This window comes from Crocodylus siamensis, chromosome 6 (genome assembly GCF_052110815.1).
Source record: "Crocodylus siamensis isolate JL-2025a chromosome 6, ASM5211081v1, whole genome shotgun sequence".
Classification (NCBI taxonomy): Eukaryota; Metazoa; Chordata; order Crocodylia; family Crocodylidae; genus Crocodylus; species Crocodylus siamensis.
This window is the reverse complement of record NC_143400.1, coordinates 21,280,048-21,290,614: the sequence shown is the minus strand read 5'-3', so window position 1 is coordinate 21,290,614 and position 10,567 is coordinate 21,280,048. Positions and strand designations below refer to the sequence as shown.

At 63.6% G+C, this 10,567-nt stretch overlaps 1 protein-coding gene across 2 annotated transcripts; it reads left to right on the top strand.

Moving 5' to 3' along the window:
- Positions 1 to 27: 27 nt before the first annotated feature.
- On the top strand, positions 28 to 8,179 carry LOC149861562 (uncharacterized). Of its 2 annotated transcripts, XM_090052397.1 has the most exons (7): positions 28 to 158; positions 435 to 1,313; positions 3,334 to 4,355; positions 4,445 to 4,559; positions 5,071 to 5,556; positions 7,420 to 7,577; positions 7,912 to 8,179. In XM_090052397.1, the coding sequence occupies exons 2-7, from the start codon at positions 683 to 685 to the stop codon at positions 7,918 to 7,920; spliced, it is 2,421 nt and encodes an 806-aa protein (XP_089908523.1). In that variant the 5' UTR covers positions 28 to 158; positions 435 to 682; the 3' UTR covers positions 7,921 to 8,179. The 2 variants fall into 2 exon arrangements, with proteins under 2 accessions (XP_089908523.1, XP_089908524.1); XM_090052398.1 differs by lacking the exon at positions 5,071 to 5,556.
- Positions 8,180 to 10,567: the final 2,388 nt, after the last annotated feature.

Genomic DNA, 10,567 nt, shown 5'->3' with positions numbered 1-10,567 from the left:
AGGGCACCGCTGACGGACGAGAGCCGGCGCCAATGGCGGCGCGCCTCCCCGGACGGGCGAGCGGCTCGGCCAATCGGCGCTGCCCTCGCTACGGCTGCGCTTCCGAGGGCGTGCGGGCACTTCCGGCCCCGCCCCTTCCCGTGCCAGGCCCGGCCGCGGTGGGTGTTGCAGCGCCCGGCCCCGCTTCTCCCGTCCCCGACAGGCCAGGGCGGCCCAGCTCCGCGGGCGGCTGGGACGGGGCGGGGAGGGGCGGGGCTACGGGAAGGGAGGGGCCCGGTGGGGGCGGGGCCATAGGAAGGGCGGGGCATCGTGGGGATGGGGCCACATCTAGGGCAGGGGCAGAGCTATGGCGTGGGGGCGGGACTATGGAAAGGGGAGGGGCAAGGGGCGGGGCCTGTCCTGCTGCTCAGCAATGTCTCCCCTTCTTCCTGCAGGTGGCAGCTGCTGCGGCAGGTGCTCGCCCTCCCCCCCCCCACCAGCCAATGGGCCCGTTGCTGCCACTTCCCCTGGCCCGCTGGGGGGACACCCCTGGCGCCATGCTGGGGTCTGGTGCTGCATGACGCCCTGGGGTCTCCTCGCTCCGGCCGGCGCTGCCTGGGCCTGAGGCTCCTGCACGCCTGCAGGGTCCCCCCGGGTGCCCGGCACCATCCCCAGGGCTGAGCTCCGGCCTCCGCGGCCCGCCATGCGCCGGGACAAGCCGCAGGAGCGGGCGGCCAGCTGGCCGGCCGACCACATCAAGGTGCTCATCGCCCTGTGGGCCGAGGCGGCTGCCGTGCACGACCTGAGCTCCCGTGGCCGCAACCGCGTGGTGTACGACGGCATCTCGCAGCGCCTGGCGGAGCTGGGCATCTACCGCACCGGCGACCAGTGCCGCGAGAAGATGAAGGGCCTCAAGGTGGCCTACCGCAAGGCCAAGGAGAACAACGCGGCCGGGCGCCCGCCCATGCGCTGCCCCTTCTACGAGGAGATGGACCAGATCATGCGGCGCTGCGCCAGCACCGGCGCCGGCTTTCTCTCGGAGGCCGGTGACGGGGCCCTCGCTGGGGAAAGGCCAGAGGGTGCTGCCGCCTCAGAGGCCTGGGGGCCTGCGGGCTTTGAGTCCTGGGACTCCCAGGGCGCTGCTGCCTTTGAGCACTGGGAGTCGCAGGCATCTGCCTCGGATCAGTGGGGCTCGCAGGCAGCTGCCTCTGAGAGCCAGGGTGCTGAGGATCCAGGCTGCGGCTTGTCTGAGGGGCAGGATGCACTGGGCGAGGTGCAGGCTGTCCGCGTCAAGGAGGAGGAGGCATCCGAGGAAGAGCTGCCCCCTGAGCCCGGTGAGTGCCTACTGCGTGCAGGGGAGTTGGCATCGAGGGGCTGCGGCAGAGCTTGGTATCTCTTTCCCAGGCAAGGCATCCCCTGACGTGCACAGCAGTGGCTGCCTGGTCTGGCTGGGAAATCAGCTGTCACTGAGGCCGCCCCAGCGTGAGCCATCAGCCTGGGGCCTGTGGTACCAGGGTTCAGGGCTGAGGGGCATAGCGTGCATCTTCAACCTCCTATTCTGCCCTGGAGGTGTCTCCCCATGGAGCTCTACGGGCAAGGCTGCGTCAGTCCTGGGCTGGCCCAAGTAAAACTATAATCCCCTTCAATATAGGCCGCTCAGGGCAGTTCACAAGGAGTGTGCCACAGGGGGTCACTGAGCAGAGCACTCTGGGTGGCACCACCAGCTCTCAAGCACATCCTATGAGTCAGGGGATGCTGTCCAGCAATTCTCTGCCCAGAGACCATGAACGGACCAGGGGCAGGAAAACAACCCCCTGGGGTGGTCAGGAAAGGCCACGTCTTCCCTTCTCCAGGATGGATCCCAGCACAGAGGGAGTGGCAGGCTGGGAAGGGAAGGCCATCGGCCTGTAGAGGAGCTAGGGGGTTGTCATCTGCTGCACTTGTTAGCACAAACACTAAATAAAGCAGCTTAAGTAGTCTGCATGAGTGGGGCGCTGGCGCAGTGATACCCTCTCTGCATTCAGCACAGGACCACGTGGCTCGGTTGGGCAGGGCCGTATCGGTCCTGGGCTGGCCCAAGTAAAACTATAATCCCCCCTCAATATAGGCCGCTCAGGGCAGTTCACAGAGTTGCACGGAGTTGTCCCCCCACAGGGTCCTGAATCGGTACCAGGAAAGGAGCAGTGGGATGGGGAAGCCTATAGACATGGGCATCCCAAGGAGAAATGTATGGCCTCTCTCTGTGTGAAATCAAGGCCGCGTTGTGGGCCAGTCGCGAGAAGAGTGCCTGGAACCGCAGTTACTATCTCAGGTTGAGCCCTCTGTGGCAGCAGGGCCTGCCCTGGGGTGCAGAGCAGCTAGCTTGAGTGGGTCAGGCTCCTGCTTCGCAGCCATGTCTCGGGGGGAGGAGCTGAGCACGTCCTGGCCCCTCTGCAGGGGCTGAGGAAGCAGAGCTGGGTAGACAGGCTGTGGGCACAACCCAAGGCAGAGTGGGGACATGCCTGCAGTCAGGGTCCCTTGCAGAGGTGTTTGTAGCAGCTGGGAGACCCCTCTCCATGGACCCCCTGGAGCCGTGGCCACAGGCACATATCTGGCATAGTTCACGGACACCCATGATACCTCGAGCAGAAGGAGACCCTAGCGCATGTCTACCTGGTACATGTCTGCACTGCCTCTAGAACCTCCTGCTGAGGGTCTGGCTATGCTTTGTTACACCCCTTTATTTATGTATCTCCTATCCATGGCCCCACTGAGCCCCAGTACCTCCCCCTGGCCCTTGGCCACGTATCCAACCAGGAAGGAGGCTCTGGCCAAGAGGACACAGAGGACTGTGGCGCCACTTTCCTAACCTTGCCCCGTTCAAGTCTCTGAGCAGAATATCACTGGGCAGTGTCTGCTAGCTCCTTGGACCCATCTAAGGGCCAATCTAGTGTGCTCTGATTGGTGTCCCCGCTCGGCATTCTTGCTTTGAACCCGTGACCAGCATTCCAAATCCTGTTTCTTTATAACTTGTCCCAAGAAATCCATTGTCCCCTTTTCCTGTAGCCTCGTCACCAAAGGTAGGTCAGTGTGAAACTTGGTGGGCTGGGTCTATGTAATTGAAGGTTGATAGGTAGGTCTCTCCTTGCCTGATGGGAGGAGGGATAGGTGACTTAGCTGAGCTTCCCGCTTGGGGCACTGGGGAGAGCACTGTGCACTCAGAGGCCTTTGTGCTGGTACTGCAGAGAGGCACAATCTTTGCCAGGGCCTGGGATGTACCCCCTCACTTCTCTGTGTCCAGCTGGGGGTGGAGGAGCTCTGGGGGGTGCTTTGCGAACCCTGTGGTTGCTCATTGTATGCCCTTGTTCACCGCAGGCCCTTCCACCTCCATGGCGATGGAGCCTGAGGCAGAGCCACGGCAGCTGTCTGCGCTGGACCGGCTGACCCACCTGCGGGCACGGAAGCGCAAGGCACGGGAGGACGGGCCAGCAGAGGCAGCACGGGGCACAGGACCAAAGCACGGGCGCACCCACCCACTGGAGCTGAAGCGGGCGCGGCGTGCAAGTGCCTGGCGGGCGGAGGAGCGACAGAGCCTGGTGGAATTCATGCAGCACGACCGAGAGATGCGACGCGAGGAGCGGGACTTCCAGGCACAGCTGCTGGAGCGTCTGCTGCAGAGGCAGCTGGAGGCATTACAGGCCCTGGCACAGGCCCCGGCCTCGCAGGAACACGGGGAGCTGGCGCGGGCAGAGGGCCCGGGTGCGGGGCTGCAGTTCCAGGCGCTGCTGGAGCAGGCAGTGCGGGGCAGGGGCCGGGGCAAGGAGACGGAGACGGGTGCGGTGGAGCTCCGAGGGGAACCTGAAGTGGCGGGGAAGGCCCCGGCCCCAGCTGCGGTGCAGTACTGGACAGCAGACGAGATCCTGCGCTGGCTGGTGCCACAGCAGCCAGTGAATGGACAACAACCACGGTGCCGGGATGGGCCACAGGGACCCAGGCCCCTGCTTGCCACCAGGCCAGTCCCAGTGCCTGCGCCTGCCGCGGCATGGTGGGCCGGGGATCAGCGGGACACAGAGGCCGAGGGAGCGGGTGACACCAAAGCAGGCACAGAGGACCCGATGGCGCGGCAGCGCTTCCTGGGCTTCCGCTATGAAGTGACAGCAGGGCCACGCGAAGCTTACAGCCACCTGCAGGAGCTATGCCGGCGCTGGCTGCAGCCTGAGGCACACAGCAAGGAGCAGGTGCTGGAGCGGCTGGTGCTGGAGCAGTTCTTGAGCCTGCTGCCGGAGCGGGTGCAGCACTGGGTGCGGGAGCAGCGACCCGAGAGTGGCCCTGAGGCTGTGGGCCTGGCCGAGGACTTCCTGCTGGCTCAGCGCCAGGCCAGACGGCTGCAGCCCCAGGTCAGTATGGGGGGGCTCGTGGTTCCCAGGGCAGCTGCCCCTGGCGCCCCAAGCTAGGGACACTGAGGAGGAGCCCGTTGTCATTCCAGGTGTTGGAGCCTCCCTGCGGAGGGGCCATGGGTCCTGGCACTGCAGAGCAGGTGCCGCAGAGGGAACCCAACATGGACCTCACACAGGAGGATCACAGAAGTGCTGGCTCACTGGGTAAGGAGCTCTTCCCTTTGGGGCACCTGCGGGCTGCAAAGGACTGTTCACGGGGCCTGTCCCCAGCCATGGTGGGGGTGGTCTGGGTGTCCCCTGTGCTCCCTCTTGGCCAGCTGTGAAGGGGTGAGCCACTGGATCCGCATGGTGCAGGCTGCGTGGGATTCAGGGGTGGTGCTGGGACAGCTCATTGAGGGAGCAATGGAACCATGAGCCGGCAGCCAAGCAGGCAGTGCACACGATGGGGGCAGACACAGTGCTGCAGTCAAGGCAGGTGTTGAGCGCAGGGATGTCCCAGGGCACAGGAGGCCCAGGCGGCCAGGCCCTGACCTCAGGGGTGGGCCAGGGTGAGTCAAGTGGTGATAGGAAGTGGGGGGAAAAGCAAGCATGTACCATTTCTGTTTCCCTTGGTGCTGCGTATGGGGACACATTAGGGGATGAGGCGAGGTGTGGTTTGTGGGTTTCTACCCTCTCTGGGGCACTGACACGTGGCTCTGCTCCTCCCCAACTCCAGACCCATGTGGCCCTGCAGCCTCCAGGGTATGTATGGGGGGCCCAGGGACGGTGGCAAGCACCAGGAGCAGGGCTGCACCTGCAAGGAGCCGGCTGGTGGAGAACGGCCTGGAGTCACTACCCGGAGCAGGGGGCCCGGAAGAGCTGCAGGCAGCAATGGGGCAGCCGTTGGAGCAGCATGGGACCTCCTGGGGGCAGGATACGAGGGCACCACTGGGAGCCGCGGCACGGGGCAGCCACTCGAGCAAGGCTGAAAATGGGACTGAGCCCCCAGCAGACAGGATACCCAACCCCTGTGGGAGGAGTCCCCGGTGCCTGAGCCCCTCGCCACGGGCAGACCCTGGCTCACCGTGGGACGTGGACAGCAGCACCAATGGGAGGTCGGAGGGCGGTGCGGCGTGTCCCGGGGGTCAGCCCCAGTGCCAAGGCTGTGCTGTGCTGCGGGCCCAGCTCAAAGCGGCGCAGGAGGAGCTGCGGGAGGCCAGAGGTACCAGGGCCGGGGCATGTGGCCCATTACCCCCAGAAATACTGGTGTAGTGGGGCTGAGCTGGGGCTTGTCCTGGCTATGGGGCTGCTGCATTGGGGTGGCCCAGGTTGACCCCAGGTCCCTGAGGGGCCGAGCTTGCCAGGCTCCAGTGGGGCTAGAAGGTGGTAGAGGCTGCACTGCACATGGGGAGCCAAGTTGGCCTGTGCCTATGGCTGGGGTTGACCCTGACCCTGGCCCCAGACTCTGGCAGCACTGGCTCCAGCACAGCTCAGCCCAGTCCAGGGTTCAGGTGTAGGGCCCTGCCCCTTTGCCCCAGCCCCCGGTGGCCGATGTGTGCTCCCCATTCCCCCACAGCACACACAGGCCCCCTGGGCTCAGGCTGTGGTTCAGGGGCAGGAAAGGTCCCTGCTCTCAGCTGAGGCAGAGCAAAGCCTGGGGCCAAGCCCTGGTGTTGGGAGCCGCTGTAGCACTGGGTGCAGGGTCCCACATTGCCGGTGCTGTCCTGGGGACAGAAGCAGTCCCCCTTGCTCCAGGCTGCTGGGACATCTGGGCAGTGCCAGGGCCAGGAGTAGAGCCCAGGGCCGGGCCTCGGAGGGGCTGCTGCAAGGTCCGGATCCGATGGTCTGAGTCGGGTCTCCGAGGGGCCAGGTTGCAGCTCCCCCCCCAGGGTTGGAGCATAGCCCAGCCAGACGTGGTGTCGGCTGCCCAGGGATCAGGAGGTCCCCATGAATCTGTCTGCCTGTCACTGCCCCAGTGGGGCCAGGTGGCTGTGACGCCATTAGCAGGGTGCTGGTCCCTCTCACTTCCCCGTTGCCCTCATCTACATTGATCAGGTTCTGCATGAGGGCAGTCCCTCTTATCCCCCTGCCCCTTCTCCCCCAGCCTTCCTTCCCGAGCTCATTGTGAGCCCCACAGCGCTCACCACGTGAGTAGGCTGAAGGACACAGAGCCAGTCCACTTCCATACACCCATAGTTGCCAGCTCTACACGCTGGTGTGCTGCACCATCCAACATCCCATTCTCGCATCCCACCTGGGTGAGGGCAGGGCTGCGGGTCTTGGGTGGGTCAGTCTGTATTCCACTCTGGTCCTGTGCACCACGGAGGACCTCAGCTGGTGGCTCTTCCATGGAGCCATCACCAAGGGCATGTATCCGGAGCACTTCACAGATGCCCCCAACACCTGCCCTTTCTGCGGGCAGAGGGAGACCCTGGCACATGCCTACTTAGAGTGTGCTAGGCTGCAGCCCCTGGATCTCCTTCTTCAGAACCTCTTATTGAGGTTCTGGCTGCTCTTCTCCCCGCACCTTTTGTTTTTGTGCATCCTGTCTGCATCCCCACCAGGGCCTGGGACCTCCTGGCCAACTTTCTCGTGGCCCTGGCCAAGCTGGCCATGCACGTGACCAGGAAGGAGGCTCTGGCTGGAAGAGTCTCATGGGAATGCGGGGACACCTTCCTTTCCCTGATCTGTTCCCATCTCCAAGCAGAGTACCACTGGGCAGTGTCCACTGGCCCCTTGGACACATTTGAGAACCAGCAGGCGCTGTTGAGTGCACTCTGCTTGGTGTCCCTGCTTGGTGCACTTATTCTGAACATTTAATCTGTGCTCCCGTCCCTGTTTTTTACCTGTAGACCCAAGAATTCAGTTGTCCCCTTTTTCTGTAGCCTCCACATCTAAAGGAGGCTAGCATGTAAGGTGGTGGGCTAGGTCCACGGTTCCAAAGGTGGACAGAGCTGGCCCCACCCACAGCCCCTGGGCAGCACTGGCTCCAGAGCCTGCCGTGTCAGAGCCATGGGCAGGTGCAGTGGGGGGCTCCTGTGTACCGTGGCTGTGTGTGGCCTCACCTAGCGCCTCCATCCCACAGCCTCTCCCCTGCTGGGACTGAGCAGCACTGCCATGCGGGACCTGCAAGCTGCGCTGGGCACCATCTCACGTGTGCTGAGTGAGCGGAGGCTTCCCACCACCAAGGGCCCCCAAGATGTCACCCAGGGCCCAGGAAAGCTGCTGCCTGCAGACACACATGTAAGTGTCTCCCTGCTCTGCCACAGCACTCATGGGGCCCTAGCACCTGTATGTCTAGCCTTGGGCTTCTCTCCGCCCGGGGCTTCCCCCCAGCTGGGTGAATGCAGGGCTGTGCTCAGGCATCTCTGTTTCCAGGGGGGTGCTGACTCTGCCTTCCCTAGCAGGACCTTGGGTCCCAGTACAAGGGCTGCATGGCCCAGGGGCAGGGCCAAGCCCCTGCAGGGTAGGAGCCCCAGCGGTGCCACGGGGTCCTCTCTGGGGAGGGGAACAATTGGGAACCACAAAGGTGGAGAACCAGGGAACAGCTCCTGCTCATGCCATGCCCGTCCTGCAGCTCTCATGATGCCCAGTGCCTGGTTGCTGCCACCGCCATGGGACCCACCGGAGCGTTGCCCCCAGCGGATGCTGAAGAGCTCCTGCCTGGCCCCACCTGGAGCCCCTGGTACTGACCCAGTGTCAGGCCAAGCTGCATGGGCTGACAGGGACTGATCCATGGAGTCTGCAGCCCAGGCCGTGGGTCTCAATAGGACGGACAGTGCTCTGGGCCTCTGTCTTCTCCCTATCTCGTTTCTCAGGGTGGTCTCAATAAAGCAATGCGCAGAGCCCCAGACTGCTGCTCCCAGCACTGCCCTCGGTTGCATGTTGCTCCTGGCTGCACCGCTGCGGGCCCCATGCAGCCCCTCTTCCTGATCCAACTGCTGCCCCAGCCTCCACCAGCTGGGCTCCAGGGTCACAGCTGTATCACAGCACTGGCCCGGCCCAGGGGTCAGGGCTTCACGGTACCTGTCTTGGAGCTGCTGTAAACCAGGATGAGGGAGCAGGGGTGCTGCCGGCAGGGACACCTGGACAGGCAGTGGGACCCCGGGGTACCCCATGTGGGACCTGTCCTGCCTGCCCTGCTCCAGGGGCAGGCTGGGGGCTGTGATGGATGGGTGACTGCACCCCAGAGCCTGCCCCTGTGAGCCAGCTGGAGCCAGGAGGCAACCAGGGTGCCCTGGGACTGGACAGGGTGGGCACAGGGGGATGGGGCAGGTGGCATGGACTCCAGCTCCTACCATGTTTCAGTGTCAGGACCCCAATTCCCATCATGCACCCAAGGCGTGGGACTCCAACCCCCAGCAGCCCACTGCATTTCCTGCTTTGGCCCGGGTGTAGGGTGGACTAGAAGTGATGCCACAAGCATGGGTCTGGGATAGACAAGCTTGGGATCCTGGCTGAAAAGGTGCAGATGGGGATGGGAGGGGTCACGCTGACCTGGGGGGAGGTGCTGAACCATGTCGAAGCCTGGTGGGAAACCCAGGCATCCAAGCACCCAACCCCCTGCTTCGTTCCCTGCCCAAGGAACACAAGCGTCCGAGCTCCCACCCTCCTAAACCCCTGCATTGCTTCCCCGGGGAACGCAGTACGTGTGCACGGATAGAAATTTTTTGGGTTGATACCAATGGCCAATTTGAAACGAGCCACATAGGCCGAAACCCATCCTATTGCCAATATGCGGCTTGACAGCTTGAAGAGCAGCACTGGGCTTGTAAGTTTGTTGGGGAGGGAAGGGTGTGGGGAGGCAGACTGAGGCCCCCACAGTGAGGGAGGGAGTGGGGCAGGGGCAGGAGCTGCACAGCCAGTGCAGGACATGGGACAGAGCAGTGAGCGGCTTTTCTGGTGGGCACAGGGAGTGGGGCGGGGTGGCTCCCAAGAGGGCATGGGGAGCATGTGCTCCCCAGATCTGTGTGAGGCAAGGGTGGGCTGCCGCTGCGGCCTGGAACCAGGGGCATTGCTGGACGACTCATGGCAGGGAGCTGGGCCAGGGCCGCACTTGGGACGGGTGGGGGAGAAGTGGGTGGCAGCAGCACTGACAAGAGGGGGGCTACAGCAAAATATGAAGTGGCTGCAGCTCACCCCATAGCCAGCACCGCCACTGGTGCCAACACTGCTGCCACTGGCCCTGAGCACAGCCCAGCACACGCACACACAGACATCCCCTCTGCTGAAGAGCCCAGTGCTAACCTTGGCCCCAGCCAGCCCTTGCCCCGCACACATCTGGGGTCACACACCTCCTATGCCCTCCTGGGGTGCATGCAGTGGCAGGATCTGCCCCTTCTCTGTGGCCCCCAGATGACTCATGGCTCCATCCCGTGCCCTGCCCCAGCTGTGCAGCGCCTGCCCCAACCCCAGTGGCTGCCCCACTCCCTCACTGCAGAGGCCTTGGTCTGGCCCCACACCCCTTCCCTCACAGCAGGCTTACCAGCCAGACCAGAGGTGGGCAAAACGGCGAATCTGGTTGGCAGTGGACTCCACTTCCCAGGAGCCCCTGTGCATGGCTGGACCCAGTTTCCACGGAGACCCCAGCCACAGCTGTGCTGCTATAGCAAGGCTGAGGTTGCCATGAAGATCTGCCCCAGCTGCACTGGCAGGGCATGCAACAGAGCAGGGCAGGGGCTGTTCCAGAGCTGCTGGGATCTTGTGATGGGGGCAGCTTGCTCTGGAGCCGCGATCTGTACCTCGCACACTGCTGCCCACAGAATGCAGGCTGCAGATCGTGGCTTTGTCCTGGTGCAGCAATTCCCTGCCCTGCTCTGCTGCATGCCTTGCCAGTGCAGCTAGGGCTGGTCTCCAGGGCAACCCCAGCCTTGAGCATTGAGACCAGCCCTAGCCATGTGCAGGGGCGGCTGGGAAATGGGAGTCCACTGCCCACTGGAGCTGGCCTACAGACCAGACTTTGCCTGTCCCTGATCCAGACACCGCCCTCCACACTGCAGGGCCACGCTCCTGGCTGGCTGTAGTATTTATTGGCAACATTACCAGCCAAAAAAGCCAATTGCCAATCATGTCAAATTTCCTTATATTGGAACACTATGGGACCAGGTAAAAAAGATGCAAAGGTAGGCAACGAATTCAGCAGTTTCATTGTTTCGCACCAGGAAAAGGAAATGCAGTCGTCATGTCTGGGTTCAGCAAGTTTCCCTCTTTTGTTTGAACGGTATCCTGTCGGG

What these genes read in the sequence shown, in the direction of transcription:
- LOC149861562 (XM_090052397.1), top strand. Translation starts at nt 683, where the DNA reads ATGCGCCGGGACAAGCCGCAGGAGCGGGCGGCCAGCTGGCCGGCCGAC. An exon ending in AGAGCTGCCCCCTGAGCCCG is followed by an intron (nt 1,314 to 3,333) that starts GTGAGTGCCTAC and finishes TGTTCACCGCAG; the next exon opens with GCCCTTCCACCTCCATGGCG. An exon ending in GGAGCTGCGGGAGGCCAGAG is followed by an intron (nt 5,557 to 7,419) that starts GTACCAGGGCCG and finishes TCCATCCCACAG; the next exon opens with CCTCTCCCCTGCTGGGACTG.